Source organism: Natrix helvetica, assembly GCF_964273705.1.
Source record: "Natrix helvetica genome assembly, chromosome: 2".
Lineage (NCBI taxonomy): Eukaryota > Metazoa > Chordata > Lepidosauria > Squamata > Natricidae > Natrix > Natrix helvetica.
In genome coordinates this window covers 132,508,085-132,531,142 of record NC_138552.1, presented here as the reverse complement: position 1 = coordinate 132,531,142, position 23,058 = coordinate 132,508,085, and the positions used below count along the sequence as shown (strand labels likewise).

The following is a 23,058-nucleotide window of genomic DNA, read 5'->3' as shown; positions in this document are numbered from 1 at the left end:
TGTATTGCTTCTCTCATTTCATCTTTTGGGGTTGAAATTTTTAAAAAGCTTCCTTTTGTCAATCTGTATATTTCATTGCTTGTGTTAAATTTAAATATTGTTCGATCTTTTCCAGATTTAGTGTCTGTGTACTGTATAATTGAGAATAATATTTAACAGATTGTTTAATCATCTTCTCATTGAAACATACTGTTTTCCATCCCAGCAATAATTCTCTTCTCCTCTTCTTTTCATTGTATATACCAAAATTTTGCCTGGTTTATTACTTTTTCAAAATATTTTTGTTCAGCAAGATTACCTCCTTATAAATTTCATTTACTTTCATTAGGTCCAATTGATTATGAATAATTTTGATTTTTTTTCAGGTTCTGCTTATGTCTTAATTTTAGTTTCTTTAATTCATTCATCAGTACCTTATGTTTTTGTTTCTTTCTATTTCATGCCAAAGAGATAAATAGTCTCAAAATGCTTTAGCAAAATCCCTTACTGTAGATAAAAAGATGTCAGGAGTTAAATTGGTTTGGAAGAAGCTATTTAATTCATGTTGACACTTTGATTAATATCTTCTTGCAATAGTAATAGACTATTCAATCTCCACCTTTTCGTTTTTGAGATTCTTCTTACAATTATTGGATTATGATCTGCATAAGGAAGAGCTGTGACTTCCAGTTCTGTATATTTGGTTAATGACGAATTGAAAATCCAACACATGTCTATTCTTGAATAAATTTTGGGAACAGAATAACAATAGGTATATAAATACTCTTAAAGATATTTATGTCTCCATATTTTAAAAGAGAAAGTAGTGACATATAGTCTAAAACTATGTATTTTATAGGAGTCAGAGAGATCAAAGATTGGGTATGTGTATTTGGTTTTTGATTCTCAAACTTTTATTATTTCTTTGCTTAAAAGTGACGTTAATAAAATAGATTGCTGCTAAAAAAAATCATACTCAAGTAACTTTTATTTAAAACACTGCTTTCCATATACTGTATTATCGTGTTTATTTTCATGTATATCAGTATTTATGTCCTAGCCTTCTTCTGTCCACATTCAAACCAATTCACTACCACTTAAACCTAAATGCAGTGTCAGACCACATGTTTAGTAACTATTAAACATTAAAAACAGAGAAACAATTTGTGGATACCTAGCTTTTAAATAAAATGTATTCCAAACAGGTAAAAATTAATGTAAACTTCATCTAATATGGAGTAAATAACCTAACAGTGGTACAGTTGCTAAGAAAAATATCTGTTAGGTGCCAAAGACGATGTCTACAATGATGGCTCAATTATACCAGAATGGGACAACTCACCTTGACCAATTTGCCTTAGCCATCTCACAATGGCTGTTTCGCCCTAGCTGTCTCGCCCTAGCCAAATCGCTGTAGGACAACTTGCTGGAGCCAATTTGCCATGGGGCAACTCACTAGAGGACATTTCAATGTGGGATAACTCAAGACGGATAAGTAGAATTTCAGCTCACCTCAGACTTGAGGACTTCTAACTTGAGAAGTTTCAAACTTAAAACAAGATAAGGTCCACTGCACTTCAGTTGTCCCTCTCTTGGGATATTCTGCATTGAATTGTCCCAATGCAAGTTGTCCTGTGGAGAGTTGTCCTAGAGCCCAATTAAACCAATTTATTTCTAAAAGCAAGAATCTTCTCAATTAATGGTCAGCACTTGGTTGGAATTAAACAAGGATCAATGGCAGTCGAGGGGGTGGTGGACTTATTTTGTTTGTGACTATGTAGTGATTCTAGGCTGATCCCCCTTTTTATCACTCCTCCTGGCTCTTCCAGTCCTTCTCCTATAACAGTGATGGTGAACTTTTTCGGCACCAAGTGTCAAAAAAGGCAAGTGTGTGCACGCTCATCAACCCGGAAGATGAGCTGCCCAAGGGGCATGTGCGTGCCAGAAAATGAACTTCTGGTTTCTACATGTGCATGCACGGTGGCCAGCTAGTCTTTCTGTTACTGGTGCACATGTGCACGTGACGATCAGCTGGCCAGAATGCATGCTCATGGTGGAAAACAGAAGATCAGCTCTTCCAGTTTCCGGCACTGCTGCACCCACAAAGGCTCATCATGTGCACATGCCGCCAGAAACCTGGAAGGGGAACAGGTGACACTGCACATGCCAGGCAACATGGCTCTGCATGCCACTTAGAGCACGCATGCCATAGGTTCGCCATCAAGGTCCTATAATGTTCCAGTAATCACTCACAACTAGATTAGGGTTTGATAGTTGTTTTCATTTGGCTCCCTTCCTTCCCTTCCCTTCAATTAAGCTCCTTTATAGGCTACACAGAAGAACTTTCATAGCATGTCAGATTTAAAGATGTGGAGAGGAGTCTGGTAAAGCCAAGTAGAAACAAAGAACTAAGAATTGTAGGCAAAAACAAGTGAACAGGCAATAGGATCAATATTGTATGTTTTGGTATACAAAGAGTCCTCAATATGCAAAGTCGAAGTTATGACAGGTCTCCCAAGGGGTGCTTGCAACCCAGTTCTGAATTTCCAATAGCTGCCCCCTGCCCCACATTTTGGGTTCTTGGAAATTGACCTACATTTATGGTTGAATGCAGCATTCTGTGGTCAAGTGACTGTGTTTTATAATGTTTTTGTTGAAAACTTGCAAGTCTGGGTTTTGGCAAAAGTGGTCCATAGTGAACAATTGGTTACCTTAATGACTGTGGCATTTGTTAACAATTTCTCACAAAAAAAGATAATAAAATCAGGTCAGTCATATGACAACCAGCTTTATTTCCATTACAATTTACACCATAATAGGCAGGCTTCATTATGGTTCTAAACTGAGGATCACTTGTATGACTAGAAAGGGGAAAGTAACAGCTGTTCAGGGTGCTTTAGCAATGATAGAGTCTGCTGACACATTTTCCAAGTAACAGATTTTATTAAAACTCATAAGCTTACATGAGATGTAGTTCATTTCATCAGATGCATAGAGGGATTAAAGTGATGGGTGGTTGTTTGGAGTAACTTCAGTGATGGAGCCTTGGTGATAATTGTTTACACTGAAGCAAGGTTTGAATAAGAGTAGAGAACCTCAGTAAAACTGAGGTCGACAGATCAATCTTGTAAGTACAAACTCAGAACTTCCGTGTTGCCTTTATGCTAAGTAATTTTTATATTTAAATTAAGCAATCAATCCTATAAAAATAAAATGGTGTTGCATTACACCATCTGATATCAGGTTATTTGCTTGCCCCAATGTTTCACAGTGCAGAATTGATCATCTGATTTTGGTTTGGGAATAAAATTAATCAGTTTTGCTGCATATTTCTGCATGTATAACCTCCTGAAAAATTATGGAAGAGCTGGGACAGCAATTTATTTATCTACTCGGGGGTATGTAGGTAAGGGAACCTCAGAAACTGTTGATACATCAGGGACCAGGACACAGATTAGATCACTTTCTTTCCACTCTTATATTTATCAGCAAGAGAATGATGTTGACTAGTTTTAAATCTCCATCAATGTTTACTATGCCTAGGAAGTGGCAAAAGTGAAGATGATGAGGGTCTAATTCATCCAACTGCTATGTAGGATGCAGAACTGAAAATTCTGGTGACACAGAAATCTGAGCAAGACTGAAATCTGCTTGTATATATGTTTACATGGGGCTCCCCTTGAGATGCACCCGGAGACTGCAGCTGGTGCAGAATGCGGCCGCGCGGGCAATCATGGGGAGAACGAGGTTCTCCCATATAACACCTCTCCTGCGCGAGCTGCACTGGCTCCCTGTGGTCTACTGGGTGCGCTTCAAGGTGTTAGTTACCATCTTCAAAGCGCTCCATGGCACAGGACCTAGCTATCTGCGGGATCGCATTCTGCCCCATACATCCCTGCGACCAATTCGCTCTCACAGAGAGGGACTCCTCCGGGTGCCGTCCACCAGGCAGTGTCAGAGGGCGGCGCCCAGGAATAGGGCCTTCTCTGTGATGGGCCCAGCCCTTTGGAATGACCTCCCCCCAGATATCAGGAAAATGACCGATCTCTGTTCCTTCCGCACGAAACTCAAGACCCACCTGTTCCAACTAGCCGGCCTGGCTTAACTAGAACTTTCTAACCTCCCTGGCAATTTTAATATTTTAATATTTTATACGTAAATTTTGGGGTTTTTAACTGTTTTAATTGTTTTAATTTACTGTTATTTATTTGAACCTAGTGGCTTCCATCTGTATTTGACTGTTAAATATTGATGTCACCTCCTCCATGCCACACTTGTATTTTGATTTAATTGTACGTCGCCCCGAGTCCCTTTGCGGAGAGGGGGCGACTGATAAATCGAAATAAATAAATAAATAAATAAATTTTGTGATACTAATTTGGACAATACTGTTGAATATTGAAGGTTTTTTTTCAGTGAGTAAAATTGTTGATTAAATTAGAAATAGATGAAGTGCCCTTTAATATTTTTGGGTAAAATGCTATGTACTTTCAAGAGAGAAAAGGAGGAAGGAGGGGGTTTAATTATGACTCATGAAAATTAGAATCAGACTTCTCATTATCAGGTACTGTATTCAGTTCCTATTTAATTATTGGTCTGTATTTATTTGCATATTTATTTAATAATAATAAAGCCAGCTGGGTGACCTTGGTTCTGTCACACTCTCTTAGCCCAACTCACCTCACAGGGTAATATTGTTGTGGGGAAAATAGGAAGAGGAAGGTATGTTAGATATATTAATCATCTTGAGTAAAAATAAAAGTGGGATACAAATTCATCATATTATATCAAATATGATAGCATATCACCATCAGTCAGTGGCAAAAGGCTATTTTAATTGAATACTTTTACCTTGAGACAATATCCTTAGCACCATCAAACCCCAACATCTGGTCCTTGGGCTAGGTAGACAAAAATACTAAATTTAGTCTAAACATCTGACTGACTGTGCAACAAACCATCATAATAAAAAGAAAGCCAAGGTAGTACCAATAGTAATAGATGCCTTGGGTGCAGTTCCAAAACAACTGGAGCCCCTCTCGAAAACCACTGGCATTGACAAAAATCATCATCAGTCAGTCGCAAAAGGCAGCTTTACTCAGAACAACTTACATCCAGTGACAATATCTTTAACATCATCAAACTTCTACATCTGTCTGTCCCAGGTCATTGACAGAAAATCTTGGACAACACTTAGAAAATCTGTCCATTCATAACATTTCCATCTGTCAATTTCAAAAGGCCACGTTTCTTGGATTTACACATATAATATGTCATTACATTATGACATCACAGAACTTAACTCAGTATGAATGAAGACTTATACCAGCTAAAGAACTGGTAGCTGTGATTTCATATGTTATGTATATTATATTTTTTAATTGGTGGTTGAGTGCCCCTTACGCAAGAATAATTAAGAACAATAAAATATCCTCCTTTAACCATTCAAAGTAATAGACATGGAATAAAAACATTAAAATAATATCAGTAAATACAAAAAATGGCTCTCTTCAAAAGAACACTGCTGGTATATAATATAATTAGTTCTTTGAAGGCTTAAGCCTTAAATGACTTAAACATTTTGTCTGAATGCTAAGCTTCTAGGAATTACCTAGCATTTTTTGATTTAGCTTGATTTAAGATGCTCACAAGAGTACAAGTATTCCACAATTCAACCACGAGCTACATACTGTATATTCTCTTCTCTTCTCTTGACCCTATCCGTTTAAATGTAATACTTTTTTTAGTTGTTATTAAATATTTACTTTCTTCCCACTCTGTACAATTACTCATTTTATTTGCATTATGAAAACAACTGGTATCTTAATCAGGAAGGAGGAATGACCTGGTAAATAAAGCATGCCATTTTTATTTAAGCTCTTTAATTTGAGGAAGCTGAAAAAGTAGGGTTAAAGCAATCATCTTTAATTAGAGATTAAATAATACTGCTTTGAAACAAAAAAGGTTTGCAATCTATTTTCAAGATTGTCAGTTGCTTAAAAGTGTAAGGGATTTATTATGATGTCTTTAAAATAATAATTTGCAGAGTTCAATTATAGGAAAATGCTATGATGGAAGTTGATATGGGCAAATACCAATTAAATACTTAAATAGTTTTCTGTTATTCATTTTGTGTATGTATTTTCTAATTATGCCTTTTGTTTAAAAGCTCAAAGTATTTATGCTGCAACAATAGTTCTTATTTAAACATATTTTTGAAACAAGATAGTAACTAGTACTGAGAAGAATTTTGTTAATACCTTTCAGAATAGGTCCGAAGAGTAAATTATATAACTTATTTCCATTTTATACATTTAAATTATTTTTGTTTGTTTTTCCTGATAATTTTTAGTCAGGACTACATTCATAAACGTTGTTTCCCCATTTGTGCCAAATAATTGCAGACTCTTAAAGATTTTGAGAACTAGATCAAAATTAGTAAATACATTCAGAATGTTAAATGTTTTGTAGGCAATTAAATGGGCCTAAACAACAGCTGCAAATATATTATAAAACAGTATAATATAAATTATATGGATGATTATATAATGTATTTTCTGCATTTATTTATTTATTAGTTTGTCAAACATGTACAAGATAGGAGGTATAAGTTTGAACATGGACATAAACAAAGGAAATGAATAAAAATAAATGGGGACAGTAGGGCAGGGATGGTAGGCACGCTGGTGCGCTTATGCATGCCCCCTTTACGGATCTCTTAGGAATGGGGTGAGGTCCACGGTAGACAGTTTAAGCTTGAAGCTGTGAGGGTTCGAGGATGTAACAACGGAGTCAGGTAGAGCATTCCAGGCATTGACCGTTCTGTTGTTGTGAGGTAATATTAATTAGTTCTTCTTCATATCAGGTAAAATTCATATGGAAGATGGTTTTGAATGGCAAGATTTCCTATTTATCTAATGAAATGATTATGCTTATATGATGTCACAAATGACAGATCCAGGATGCAAATAAATTCTACATGGAAGAAAATTGTACTTCATATAAAATGGGATAAACGTTGATCAACAGAAAACATTTCTTTTGATTTTCTTTGACAATTTTACCCCATAATATTTTCCATAACCTGATAGCTCTTTCTGGCAAGAGAAGCCCATTTCCAAAATATGGGCAGAATGGAAATCTCACTGCCGATTGTTTCCTAATTATGAAAAATATTCATCATGAAATGTCATATAAAATTTATATTCCCACAAAACGTTTTCTGACTAATGACAAGTGCTTATGCTGTGGAGTCAGAAATGTTTGAAACATATGGCGTGGATGCATGCAAATAAATAAAAATATAAAATCTGCAGCACTTTCATTATAAAGCAATTTTCAACTGGTATTTGAAATATGGGATTGTTATGTTTAATATAAATTAAGCTTAGAGAAAATTGGGGAGCTGCTTCTTATATGTTCTCCTTTATGAATTATTGATATTTGCAGAACATTTATTCTTTTTTTGTTTGTGAACACTTATAAACAGTATAAACAGACAGGGAGAGAGAGGGAGAGAGGGAGAGAGAGAGGGAGAGAGAGAGGGAGAGAGAGAGGGGGGGGGAGAGAATGAATGATTAAGCCAAACATTCCCTCTCGGCCCTAGGAAACAGATAAGGGTACACCACTTCCAGAAAACCTTGTCAAGAAAACTGTAGGAACTTGTTCAGACAGTTGCATGAGTCAAGACTGATTTGAGGATATATATCCCAGGTATACCCAGTGTTATTCTTTCCACTGATACTTTAATACTGAATAACAATGTGAAGCATCAATTGTTTAGAGGTGGAGACCCTTTGAGGCCTGTATGCAACAGAATTTCATTTTAATGTATGCCAATTAGTATACATTCAAAGTGACAATAAAGTTATTCTAAGTTCATAACTATCCAGTAAAGTATATATTGAGTCCAAATGCAATATTCAACACTGAATCTATCACATCTGATTAGTTTTTACATTTTAATGATAATAGGGAGAATAATGTATCACCCAATTTCCAAAACCTGAGATTATATTATTTTTTGTCTTTTTCTCAGTTTCAGAAATGGTTTGGTGCAGTAGTTAAGGTGCTTGGTAAGAAAGTGGGAAACTGTGAGTCTTATTCCTCCTTCAGACAGGGAAGCTGGCTGTGGGAAATAAATCATTATGCTCTTTATATTTGGATTTTAAGAGTCTACACAGTTAATCAGGGATAAAACAGGAGATGGAAGTTAGAATTGCTATATTTACTCTCTAGTCAAGTGGTGATATGTCACTATATTTAGATACGAGAGACAAGAAAATTGTGTACCTCCATACTTTATTCCCTGAAGTCGACACTCCTGTTTTCTGAATGTGATAAAATATATTCTTTTAAAAAGTATTTATTTAGTATACTATTGCTATCTTTAGATTCTTATAAAAATGTTAAAAGAATCAAACATTGTTTGCAAGGGGAAAATATGAAATATGTCTTTTGAATGTTAAACATAGAGTATGGATTCTAATCATTTTCTCAACAGGTGTGTGTGTGTGTGTGTTTAGTGTGTAACTTTTGTAAGCATAAGTATTCTCTACCCCTAGAAGTTCTTTGAATCCACTTATCTGGGCTTCACTTCCTACCTTGGTCTAAATGTTTGATACTGAATGTTGTAATCAACATATAAGACTGACAGGACTTTCACAATCCATTCATCTTACTGGGAGGTAAAAGGAAAAAAGTTGATAAAAATGAAATAAATTCTATAGTACCATTTTCTGACCATGTAGCATTAAGACAGGTGACCAGGGAAATCAGCTTTTTCTCCTCCTTTGTGGGGAAATAGACAAATTCTGACTGGAGAGAAATAGACTCAAACTTTTAAAAAAATAAAATAAAAATAAAATAAAAGAGAATGTGATTTTTCTTCTTTTTAGCTGGAGGTAGTCAGATACATACACTAGCAAGGAAGAAACAGGGACAAATGTTTATTTACCAGGGCCTTTCCTACTTTACCATGTATCAATTTCTCCTGAGAGGAAATCTTCTAAAATTTCATATAACCTTTAAAAAACCCAAAACTATTTTTGACATCAGATAGAGAACCATTTCATTTGGAAGTAGATGGTTAAAGGCAAAGCTGGGAATATAACATTTTTTTCCTTTTCTTTTCTAAAAGATAAAAACCATTTGATGATAATGTGAAGGAGGTACAGAACAGTAAACTGATAATTTATCTTGAAGTATTTTTCCCTTATGCTTTACATTCAAAATAAATGTTTAGACAATTTGTAAACAATGTCAAACAGTTCTGTGAAAAACATATCATATTTATCTTATAATACCTTCTTTTTTATATTTGCATTGTTTCACTAGCTTCCCTGGTGCTCAGAAATCCTTCGGTCAATGTCCAAGCAGCTATACAAATTCAGCTGCTGCAGTTCTTCTATGTTACTGAAGAGTGGATTCAAGAGGGCAGTTTGGCTAACATGATTTGTACAGACTTATTCTGATGTATACAAAATAAAAGAATGGAAGGTGAAAATAATTGCCTGCCATCTTGTTGCATTGGCATTGGCAGTGGGAAGAAGTCTCCCAATTTCGGAGGGGCAACCTTGATTCAGAACTGGTGACATTTTAAAAAAAATAGCTTGAACCATTGCAGTATTTCCCTGCAAAATTATGCCTTGTGAATTTGGGGAACAAAGTTTGGTAATTCATTGTGAGACATTTTCTAAAGGGGTTGAATTATTTCTTATTGTTAGTGGTTTTAAAGTTTAATATTTTCAGTGTCTCTTTTCCCTTTCAGCTTCATTAGTACAAATACTTCTGGGTCCTCCCCTCCCCCCCCCGCCCCATCCTACATTGCTCAATGTAGTTTTAACCCAAATTATTACTCGTGTTTGGGCTTGGTTTTGCTGCTTGTGAGAGAGTCCAACTTCCTGTCAGTTATATCCGAGAGCTTGGATTATAGTCTTAGATAAACAGTTTGGCACTGTATGTTCTTTTTGGAAGGCATGCCTAGGCTTTGCTAAAGCTGTTGAATGATTCTGTATATAATTTGCGTCTCTGTCACTTTCGAGTATTACAATTTGGACTTTCTTTATATGTTACCACATTTGTATCTATCTTTGCTTAATTGCATTGTTCCAAATGTTAATTTAATATTTGATGAATAAATTGGAACTGTTGGAATTAAGCATTCAGCTATGTTTTCTTTGCCACAAAAATAAATATTTTCCAAGTTTTCCTAAATTGTATTTGAAGCTGCATACCTTGACATACCTTTTACATGAGGACATTAATGAAAATCTGTAGGAGAAAATTTCCTGATTTTCACTATCATCCCTGGCCAGGATATAAAGAGGCACTAATATTTGCACATTCCCTAAAGAATATGTTGGAACTGCCAAGATTCCCTGGTTCTATAGATTGTCAAAGAAAAAAACAACTTCAGGTAGTTGCTTCTCTCTTTTGTACCTGAAAGAATCCTTGCATTTATATATACGGGGGGAAGGAACGGGGATGGGACGGCACAGGAACCTGAATTCTAATGGATGCATCCATACACTTTTCTTAGCAACAGTACCACAATGACTTGCTTTTGCTTCCAGGTTAATGCTTATTTAATAAACCCATTTTTCTACTTCATCCTTTTTTCCCCTTTTGAACCATATTGATTGGGTTTCAAGACTGAAGTTAGGGATTGTGTTATTATTGAATGTTTTTCGTGGTTTTGCAAAGTGTAATCATTTACATGGTTTAAGGTTTTAATAAATACACCTGGTTAGTCTCAACACTGTAAATTTATTCCAGTTTCAAATGAACATGAGCAAACAAACCAGTCAAATTGTGTGTCAATAAGCAGCAAGTGATAAAGTTCAAAGATAAAAAGTCAAATCTAAAAGAAAAGTCAGGGAGCTAGAAGTTCTAGGAGAGAATTCTACAGAGACCTTCATGGATTGGCATTACTCCAACATAATTACGAAGGTTAAATTGCTTCCTAAATACCAGTGGCCTCTGACTCATCTGAACTCACTGGACCTAATTAGGCCTCGCTTTCTTCAGCAGGTCATTCTTGTCAAGCCAAGTACTTCTATACCTTTTTGTTTGGCACTGTTTCTCTTTAGATATCAGTGTTTTTGACAGCAGGTTGGAAAAACTCTGTTTGGGTCAGAATCTGCTAGAACCAAGGCTGGAACAGTGGAAACAGTTGTTGGCTTAGTATCATGGTTGATCCCTGGCAGATACCCTGTTTCTAGGAGGCATCTTCTGAATCTCTTCCTTATCTAAGGAGAGTTCTTGAGTCTGATAATGATAATACAATATGTTGTAGGACGTTTGTAAAAAGTCAGAACCCATGCACCCTCCTACAGAATGAAATATTTTGGGGAATATCAAAAAGGCAGGATAGAATATTTTCCCTAAAGGAAAAAATGAAAAAAAAGTCTTAAGGGAGGCAGAAACCAGCACTAGTCTCCCTGTCCCAAGCAGAAACAGTTTTTAGAAATGCAGATTTTGGTAACCCATAAGACTGTGCCAGATAAGCAATTAGGTTGACAAATTAACTCAAACAAACACCTAGGATTTGCATTTCCTCTTCTGCCTATAGAGCCAGCCATGACCCCATAGGAATCTGACAGCAGCCATTAGAATATTAAATGACTTATTCTTGCACAGGAACAAGACGCTCAAATACAAAGTCCAAAAACCCACCCACTCTCAACTCCATTTTGTCAGCTGTCCCAGAATCACATGATGTTGGTGGTTCTGTACATCAATAAACCACCTTTCTTTCCAATCAGCCTCCATTTTACTCCTAGCTTGGAATTGTTACTGGATTTTTCTTCCAATACGTTCTGGGTAATAATGCTATTGACAAACCAAATCTACCAGGTACCCCCATAGTAGTGGTTCTGGAAAAATCTCTTGCTACATTATCTGACACTGTCACCATTATTCCTTAAACTCTGTGTGATCTCTAGTGCCTACCTTTTAAATAGATGTTGATATGTCCAGCAAATTTACACTTCTGATTTCTGTTGAGGTCCTTGGCATGCAACTATTTTAAATAATGGGATTATTAGTATTATGGGATTTATTAGTATAATGGGATTTATTGGGTAGGTAAATTATATGCATCTGTTGTAACTTTATATTATGCTATACATACTATACTTATACTAACTCATAGTATTAATTATTAACAGGGTTAATTTCCAATAATTTCCTCATATATTTCTTTATTGTCATGCTTTAAAATGGTAACCTTTCAATTTGAGATTTTTATGAATATTTAGGGATTACATTATGATTTAAATTGACCAAAAACTGTGGTATACAATAATATGGAAGTGCAAGCTTCTGTAATAAATATATTTTTAGTGCTATGAGTGCATGCACATATATGAAGGTCATAGTTCTTAAATGAAATAGAAATAGAAAACATGTATGAGTTTATCAGATATATTTTATTATGTTTATGTTTATTATTTGCCATTTGTGAGGCTGCCCTGATATAAGGTTTTTGGAATCCTTAATCATTTTCCCCCCTGCAAATTTTGATGTAGTTAAGAATACAAGTCCTACCATGTTTTGTGGAAAAAGATGGTTGGAACAATTTTAATAAGATGAATTTAGTAGATCACTTTCATTTCATGCTGGGTTGGAAGAGAAGCAATATATTACTTTGTACATCATTTTGGAATTCCTAAAGGTATCAAGGCAGAAAGGGAACAGGGTAAAATGTTATTTTTCCTATAGTTCTAAAAGAATGTGCTGTAAGGTTAGCTATTTGGAAATATAATTTTGGTTTCTTTTGTTTTTCCCCCACAGCTAATTCAAGTCTTCTTGGAGGAGGTGGTGGTAAGTTTTTCTTTTTTGCCTCTTATGTATTGAAAAAACTAATCTATATTTAAGATTAAATGCTTGAACCACTGTTGGACAATTGCTGTCTAATATGTAAATTCTAAAAGTCTGCAGTTTTTAATAATGTAAATAATTGTATTTATCTTGCTGGGCTACCAAATCTGGCATTGATATTTAATAAAGGGTTAGATTTTAAGTTTTCATAATCTGATTAAATTCCACCATGATTGTAAAGTGATTACCACTATCAGGTTATGTTTTGGAGAGAAGAGGAGATAGAATTTAAGAGAGTTGAGATGACAGGCTGCTGCTAAATTAGATGTACAGTGAATAAAAATATATCCAATTTTCAGTTTTCTGAATACTGATTTATTGAGACACTACATACTTGTAGAGTAATTTACTAAATTTAATGCCACTCCAATTGTTCAGAAAAATAGTAATATTCCCTTCCTTTTTCATTTTTTAAAGAAACCAATCATTGTTTTTCGTTTTATAGCTTTCAAAATTGTTGAAGCAGTTTAGCAAAAAGAATAACATGAAGATGATTTTGGCATCTTTGTTGCTCATTTTACTCCGACAAAAAAAATAAGAGGAGAAGAAGGGAGGAGGAGGCCTTCCTGTTGGATATCTTTCAAATGCTTTTGTCAGATATCTAAGCATATTTTCTGGCTATTGTTGGGAGGGATCTGAAGATCTCAGTTTATTTCTCTGAATGGAAATGAAACACAATTTAAACTGCTTGAAGGAAGTGTTGAGAGTCAGAATCAATCTAAATCTGATTGGCAGTATTGTGCAATTCTTATTTTTGGAGCAAACATGTATTTGGTTTTATTTCTACACAGAATTGTAACGTCATGGAATAATTATTTTACATATCATGTTATTTTATTTGATGAAGTTACTATCATTGTTATTAATTGGAAGAAAAATATTATATAGGTTGTTTGCATGACGTACGGCTCTGAAATCACCTTTAGAGAAAGAAAAGGGAATAAATGACCCTGGGATGATTGTGGGCTAAGCCATCAGGTAGAGTTGTTTCCATATGACTGTGCATTGTATAGCAAATTCTTCCAATTTTTACAAAAAATCTCCCGTCTAGTTTTGTTATCTAAACCTTTTGTACATTTCAGTTTGAAATATACAAAAACAACCAGTCACTAGACCTATTGGAAGGAAGGGATACTATGAAAACTTAAATGTCTTTTAAATCTGAATATGCAGAGTTTTCCCCCCCAAACCAAACACCTAGAATATGGTGGACAATTTGATGTTCAGAAATAAAGCTGAATAACAAAAAATGGAAGTAACAGTGCGGCTGTTAATACTCACTAGGCTCCAATGCTACTTTTTCCCCATCAGAATTTATTCCATTGGTCCCGACAGATAAATTTTAATCTTCCATGGCAACAAGGAATTCTGAAGAAATGTATCCATAATGACTCGCACTTGAGCCACTGCTCCATTTGGAATGTACTCAGGCCAGAAGAATTATTAGAGAAAGGGTCCTAGATCTAGAATTTCAGAATGAGGTCAGCCATATTCCAGCCTATGCTAGCTCATATAACTAGATCCAGATGGGAACCGAGCAAATACTTAATTACGTTAGCATTTTCTATAGGACAAAGAGCCTTTTCAGAGCCAGGTTTGATGTGCTACTCCCCACAGCTCTTAATGGGAGATTTACAGATTCTCAGGCATATAAGATCATGTCTGCATAGAAATTTTGAAAGCGGGGATGGGATGGGGTGGGGGAAGCCTAGGAATTGTCCAGGTGTTCTCTAGCAGACATTCTCATGAGGAAACCTGCAGGAGCTAGATAAACTCCCAGCCTCAGGTGGGGCCTGCTTTAAATACACTGGCATAATCCAAACCCCACTTTTGGAATATAATTATTTTTTCAGCTATAGAAATCTTCTGCAGAATGTCTACCTCACCTTGTGAGTGTTCCTACAATTTGGGACAAGATTAAAGTGAAATATAATTATAAGGATTTAAAACTAACTGAAAGTGATAAATTTGTGTAGAGTTTAAATTATGAAAATTTAAAATAGATTAAGGATTAGTTAAATTTGGCATATTGTTTACTTCAAAATATTTTGGAGATTATTAAATAACTTAAACATGTAGCCACATAGAATTAACATAAGAAATGAAAAGTCAAGAAATGTACTAAGAAATACATTTTGGGCACCTTGTCAGGAGGAAGGCAGGAAACCAGGTTCTACAACAATATCTTAATAGTAAACTAAGGATTAATAAGAACAGAATACTGCACAAAAGAAAATAATATAAAATTAACTTGTTTAATCAGGGATAGGATAATAAGTACTTTAGAAAAATTGGAACCCCTTTATGGACTTTATGCTAAAACTGTTGATGATTTCTGAATTTGCCAATTAAAAAAGATTGAATATGGGTAGAACAGTGTGATGTAATCTTAAAGTGGGGAAGAATGATACTACTGTAACTCTGTAATACCTGCAAAGAAGATGGGAAGAGTTTGTTTAAGTATTTTTTCTTTTCTACATTTTTCTCTTTCGTTTCTCTTTCTTTTTCTTTCATTTCTCTTTCTTTTAATTACATCTATATTTTGTTCATGTTTATCTTTATTCTATTTTTTAATAAAAATGACATTAAAACATTCTTGTTCACAAGAACTATTGAGGCCACTACACCTGTTCTTTAATTCTATCCCTATTAATGCAATCAAAAACTTTCATTCTTCTGTTATTGACATGTGTTGTAGGCCATAATCAAAGTTTTATTTCTCTTGATTTTCTCTTCTCAGATGAACTATTTACTATAGAATATACAATGTGGCTAGATTTGACCTGGCAGCAGTTAAAATTTATTTATTAGCAGTCAAAATTCACAAACAAATAAATTGTACTGAGCATAGATAAACTTACTAAAAATTCCTATTTCATTTTACCTATATTTTTATTTGTTTTTACATCTTGGTTATATCTTTCAGAGGCTCCACTTAGTCTATAGTCTTAGTTTTAATATTACAAATTTTATACAGATATGTTAGGATTCTAATTTTATAGTTCTTTATTGAAATATGTATAACTTTTCTTGCTTTTATTCTATGTTGCACTAATGACCCAAATCAACATTTGATTGACTGAATTGAGTTGTATTTTTCATAAATATTCAAATAACTTAAATAGACACAAATCACATAACTTGTATAGATGATATAAACAACATAAATAATATGTAAATAATTGGGTTTCTTTCATATATAATAGATATGTCTTGAAATTTGATCAGATATTATATCTGAAAACATATAAACTGAGGGCCTTAAATTAAGAGTTTACTGTATACAAGATGAATAAGGGAGAGGCAACAGGTGATTTAAATATATCTATACTTTTTATTGGAAGAATATTATAGTTCTGACCTGCTATGGTTATGGTGTTGGAGTATGCATGTCTATAAATGTATATAGATCTATGCATAGCTATATCTATTTCTGTATAGCTATATACTTTTATTTCAAAATGTTTAACATTCTTCCTGCCTTTTTGATAGTTATGTGATGAGTCTTCATTTTTACATTTTAAGTGTGGTAAGTTTAATTTTATTCCACTAAGAGTGGAATTGGATTTGCATAGATACTTAATTCTTTCATCTTGTTAAAGAGCACTTCAGCCATTATCCATAAATGCTGATAATTTCTACTTGGTACAAGGCTTTATCGAAATTTTCTAGTTCAATAGCAATCCTCAACTCCCCTTAGAGGCAGTTTTCCCTCCATTTAAAAGCAGAAACTAAAAACATTTTTCTTAGCCAGAAGTGCTTCTGGTAAAGAAACACCATCTGAAGATAAAAATTATATGTTCTGTGGTTGGAAGAATCAACATCTTACCCCCGCACCCATTTTTGACCATTTCAGGAAAATGTATCCTCTTTCTTGCTTCAAACAGGTGTTCAACTTTATCATTTTTCTTATTAATAAAAGAAACAAATATATTTCCCTTGATAGATATTAAGGATATCAGAATCAAAACTGCACAAATATAGTCCACACTGAAAAGATTCAAAAAGATTCTTTGCAGTAATATAAAATAAAGACAGATGTTTCTTCAATCACCTTTTCAGTAATTTACCCACATATTGGTTCTCATCTGACTGGGGGCACAACTTTGAAACACTTAGTGGCTAAAAAGAACAGTTATTCATAATTAAGAATCAATATCTAAGGATTGGGGGATGCGGTGGCTTAGCAGTTAAGACATTGGGCTTGTCAACTGGAAGGTTGGCAATTCGAGACTCAAGCACCACGCAATGGGGTGAATTCCTGCTTCTGCCTCAGCCCTTGCCAACCTAGCAGTTTGAAAACATTCAAATGCAAGTAGTTAAATAGGTATCACTTCGGTGAGAAGGTAACAGCATTCCATGCACCTTGATGTAGTCATGCTGGCTACTTGACTCAGATGTGTATTCAGATAACACTGGTTCCTTCCACTAGAAAACAGAGATGATACTGTGACACTCCCTCCTAGAGTTGGACATGACTGGATAAGGGAAATCTTTTTTTTTTAAATTTCTTCAAGCATGTATTGCATACAATATATACCTTTACTTTATAAAGGATTTATGCCAAACTATGTAAGATTCATATTTAGCTAAATATGCACATCTCTTTTTGTCAGATGACATTAGAATGAGATATTGTATCATGCTCTGAAAATACAATATTGTTTTACAATACTGAGTTTATAAATTCCAAAGCAAAACTGAAATTCTGTATATAGTAGGTAATCTCAAAAAATGATCCCCTTGATATTTAAAATGGGAATGATGTAAACATATTTTAATTTTAATATATTATTAGAAGACAAGACAAAATGAAAAGGCTATAGTTTGGTTGGATTGTTTCAGCCTGCAAAAAGTTGCATTGTTATTGTATGTTGTCTTTCTCCTAATATATTTATTAAAAAACTGAAATTTTGAGTCTTCATTATGCTTCATATACTTTATACTTCATCCTTCGGAGTAAGCAGCATAGTGCAAAGTAGAGAAATGGAATAAGAAATTAGTGAGATAAAGAAATTAAATATATCAAATAAAATGAAATTTAGCTAAATGTGATTTAGAACAACACCATTCATAATGTTTTTTCATATGTATTATCTATGTATCTATGCATATGGACACATTGGTGGAGAAGTTATGGGTATATTCTTTAAGTCTCTGGTGAAGCCATATTTTACCTATAATTGAAGAGACAGGCATTCAACATGTCTTATGCTACACATTATATAATATATAACAACATATATAATTTATTACTGTATTCATTGATTTTTTTTGGTTGATCTGTCTTTGCTTTGAAATACTGTGATGTAATTCATATAACAAAATTCAGTATAAATAAAATGGACTGTTACTAATGAGCTACTATTATTTTTTTCCTTATAATGTAAGCTAAAGCACAATAATTCATTTGGCTTAATTTTTGTTATACAAGAAAGGGGGGAAAAGCAATGCTTTTAGGCCCACAAATTAGTAATGGTTAACAGTATATTTACAGATGGACCTCAACTTATGACCTGTCATTTATGACCTGTCACACTGCCAGGCATGAAAAAACCAGGTCAATTAAATTGATTTATTGCTAAAAAGCCTATGCACAGGAATCTTCTCCAAACCACCTGGTTGGAGTTAGATACAGGGAACAGAATTAAAAGTGGGGGTTGGACTTACTATGTTTATAACTGCTTAGGGATTCTAGCTAATCCTTCTTTTAACCTCTTTTACATCCCTGTAATTACTATTCTTCCTTCACTATTTGAAGTTACAATGGACATCCCTAGGTTATTTACAATCTGGTTTCTCTTACTGACCATTATATCTACTTATCAACTATGTGATTCACTTAAAAACCACACAAAAAGGTTGTAAAACAGGGCATGGTTACATGGTGACCTGCTTAACGATTTAACAACCCCATTTCTGGACTCAATTATAGTCGTAAGTTAAAGACTACTTGTAATTGTTTTCAATGTATTACAAATTATATCAATGCAATTAATATATTACAACTTATATTATTTGGATAAGAATTGCAGTGATAGCAATATATTTTAATAAAGTGCCTTAAGAAAACCCCCTCATGTCTGTTTCCACTATTATACTATTCTTGGCTACTAAAAAGTAAGAATGAGTTTCATTATCTACAAATGAGCTATCTCAAGGTGAAGGCCATTGACAGAGCTTACATAGAGCCACATTTCATTTTGTTCACTATTGGTGAATTAAATTAAGCTACTCTCATGCTGCATAATAAAATTTATAATCATATAAACAATAAATAATAATATGTGATTAGAGATGCACAAAATATATTTTGTGTTCTTTGCACTCTGAAACTGTATTTATTAGTGCTGTGCAACATTTTAGATTTGAAGGGCAGAGAAGATGCTTTCAATCACATGTGGGCATCTGCAGGGTTCCATTTAAAACCAATGCATCTTTCTCCACACTAGACCATGAAGCACACTATAGCTCTAACATTTTGTTTCTTTTCTTAAAACTGTTCTGCATATGGGTGGGAAAGTTGTGGTGGGTATCTTTAGCCTGGCAAGGCAATCCAGACAAGAAGGACATCTATGAGTAGTCACTGTATCTTTATTGTAAGCTTAAATTAATAGTCTATTTCTCCCCTCCTTTCCTTTACTCTCTGGAAAACTAGGGAAGGTCCATTCTGAAATGCTTGCCATATCCTTCCTCCTTCTGTGGGTTGAAACATCTTTTATACATTAGTTGTTCGGTCTGTGGCTCTTCCTCCCCTCTCCCAAGGTTATTCCCAGATGCCATTACGGTATTTTTTAATACATACTTCACAGTAATTGGAACATGTTAACAGTATTTAATTTGGTTAACTTTAAATAGTAGGAAATCTCTTTTAATTTTGTCCTGACCCCATTTACTATGTTTTGGAATGTAGTCTCCAGTATGCCAATTGGAAACCAAGTATAACTTTTATTCCATAAAAACTTGTCAGTTTGAAAAAGAGTTGCCTGATCTTGATTCCTCTTACTCATACTTGATCTATTTTTTTTTCTTTTTGCTATGATAACCATCCTGCACAATGCATCTCATGTCCAACAATTAAAAGCTTTGATGGAAATTCAGATCATCTCTCCCATTGCTGTCTTTGTAACACTGAGAACAAGGAGGATAAATTTCTTCTCTACCACTCTCTGCAAAAAGGAAGCAAAATTAAATGCCTGCATATCAGTGGTGGGATATGACCAGTATGCCCCGGTACGGGCATAACAGTACCTGCTGGGAGCAAAAGGTACCGTTCCGGTACGGTGCTCTGGAGGGCCACTCGCCCGCCCGCCCTCCTTACTGATATTTAAGCTGATCAGGGCTTTCGCGCACACGCATGGAGTGTTCAGATTCTGTGTGACGCTACGCCGAGCAGCTGGAGCATCGCAGTCAGTAAGTATGCTGTGCACGTGCACGTGGTGGATGCCGAGCCCCATTGCAGTGTACTGGTTGCAACAGGATCCGGGAACTCACCACTGCTGCACATGTCCATACCTTCTATCTGCAGATTCTGTACATTTGTTTTGGCTGTATCCAAAAGTTGCTGTGAGGTGGAACTATAAGACTATCAACCCATTTCACTTTTGAAACAAAAATTGAAATGAGGTAGGAATGTCCACAAGCTCCACAGTGCTGAAACATTTCAAAGAAGGTTTATTGTAGTTTCAAATATATCATATCAAGGCCAAAAATATGTATTGTATATTCAGTTGTCAAATTTTACCCACTGTGAGATCAAAGAGGTCCAGAGCTGGTCACAAACTGATGCAGTGTTCTTGTAAAAGTGCACTTCGTAAAGGATGGTCTAGAAAGGCAGCAATCAGCAGTTCCAAGCTAGAGAGAACTATATGTGAATAATTCAGCTGTATCAGAGTCTCCAGAGTGACCAAGTATTTTTCAAATCACAAAGATGGGAGGAAAAAGCTTTAAGAGTTTAAAACTCTGGACCATATACCTATATAAAGACTGGTTTATTTGTACCACAAAGGACAATAATCAATCAAACAATCTCTCTCTCTCTCTCTCTCTCTCTCTCTCTCTCTCTCTCTCTCTCACTCTCACTCTCACTCTCTCTCTCTCTCTCACACACACACACACACCACACACATTCTCTCTCTCTCACACACACACACACAGCAGATGGAGATATTTTTCCTATAAGCAGTGATGGTGCATATTTATTATTTATTTATTGTGAAGAGTTGCTTAATACCTGTTTCTGCTAACATTAACTATTCAGTTTGGATCCAGTAGAAGCTTCTGCTTATGCAAAGAATTGTTTTTCACATAAATGAGACTCCTTCAGATGACCCATGCCGAAAGTTCTTGCAATGTATCATGGGGAAAAAAAAGAATTAGGATGTAACCCTAGAGAAAGGGGATAACATAAATGTACTTATAACTGCTATTAAGAAGATCGAAAACAACTTCTTCATTATTACCGGGTTTCCCCGAAAATAAGACAGGGTCTTATTTTCTTTTGACCCCCGAAATAAGTGCTTGGCCTTATTTTCGGGGAGGTCTTATTATTTTTGAGGTGCAGGAGGCGGCGAGCGTGATCACCTCATGGCTGTTGTTGTGTTGCAATATTTTTGGGGAGGGCTTATTTTTAAGGGAGGACTTATTTTAGCACATGTGCTCAAAAGCCTAATTGGGCTTATTATCCGGAGAGGTTTTATTTTTAGGGAAACAGGGTATTTTTCTGGATACTTATTATAGCTTGTAGGGATTGTACTTATTTTCATATGGTTCCTAGTTATAAGAATGATTGCATAATTTATGGGAGTCTTTCCATGGTTGGTTTATTGTGGATGTATCAACTGGGATTTCTCTCAAATAACTGAGGAAGTTGAAGCCATGGCTTTTGACTCTGCTTATTAATTTCAAGTTTATTCATAAAGTTTCACTGTACCATTTTTTCATATTAAAGGCCAGAAGAATTTCAGCTCATATTGATTATGAAAGAATTTGAATGTTTTAGGGGGATTTTTTTAAAGGTTTTAAAAGCTTTAATTTACCATCTGATTGATTGGCTTTTCCTGTGGATAGTGTAATATATGTGTCTTAACCCTATGCAAATCAGTTGCTCACAGGTACCAATAGTTTCTATAAAATAATTGATTTATAGACAAGTAGGGATAGGAAGAGAAGAAAAACAAGTAATACTCTGCCTCCCCCCCCCCCCAACTCTATATGCCTGTTAAAGTTTGTCAGACTCCAGTATAAAGAATCAGATATATATCATGGGCCTTTGATAAGTTTTATTACCTGCCTAAGGAAGAAAACAGATAACTGAAGATTTCCCATAACAGTAGGCCTTGTGAACTGTGCAGCAAATTATACTCACATTATGTGTCAGAAAGTCCTGAAATAAATATCTGACCAGGTGGAAATGTTGTCTCCTCTGTCCCTACATTTTGGGGAGTCTATGCCTTTAGTCTTTTCACACATTTGTGTAAGAGAGTGTACTCTCTAGAACATTTCTGAAATTCGGCATTCATGCCTGCGAAATTCAGTGCTGTTTGGAGAATCTGTCCTTTTATTTGTACAAGTAAGTGACTGTAGGATCAAATTATGCTGTTCTTGAAAGCTGGTTTTTCCTCTGCATTGTTGCTTGAATACCCAACTTACTTTTCAGAAAAGACATTTTGTACTCCTCGGATAGAGCTTGTGTAATAATTGATTCAACTGGCAATCAGTTGAACACTATGAAATGGCATTTCACTCGAACATCCCCTGCTAATGTTCTTTTTATTTCATAAAGTCATGGAAAGGAGTACAGGCACTGAGAAGCCATGGTACTCGAAAACACACTCTGCTGGTAGTAATTTCAATATGAGCTTTCTGGCATTTTGTCTGGTTTACAACTTTTCCTCTGGGGAAATGTGGCTGGCCTAGTGCTGTAAATATCTTTAACATGTGTTGGATGACATCGCTTGAAGAGTGTGTCTTTAACATTTGTTGTTAGAGATAGGGAGCAACCACTTCTGATACTTCTGGGGGAATTTGCATGATTGTTGTATCTGAGTGATGTTATTTATCCTGGAGTTTCTGAGGATTCTTAACTTATATCATGCCCCTCCCCTCTAACTCCATTGTATTGGGTGGCATAACAGCTAAACAAGATAACCATGTTTCATGTCTAATCAGAGCGCTGCAATTATCGCCTGAGTTCTC

At 35.0% G+C, this 23,058-nt stretch overlaps 1 protein-coding gene across 2 annotated transcripts in view; it reads left to right on the top strand.

The window, feature by feature from the left end:
* MACROD2 (mono-ADP ribosylhydrolase 2) overlaps positions 1–23,058 on the top strand; it is a 1,131,713-nt gene that overhangs the window by 140,881 nt on the left and 967,774 nt on the right. For both annotated transcript variants that reach the window (XM_081941614.1, XM_081941613.1), the window contains exon 4: positions 12,775–12,804. In XM_081941614.1, coding sequence (XP_081797740.1) covers positions 12,775–12,804 — 30 coding nt within the window. The remainder of the gene's footprint in view (positions 1–12,774; positions 12,805–23,058) is intronic.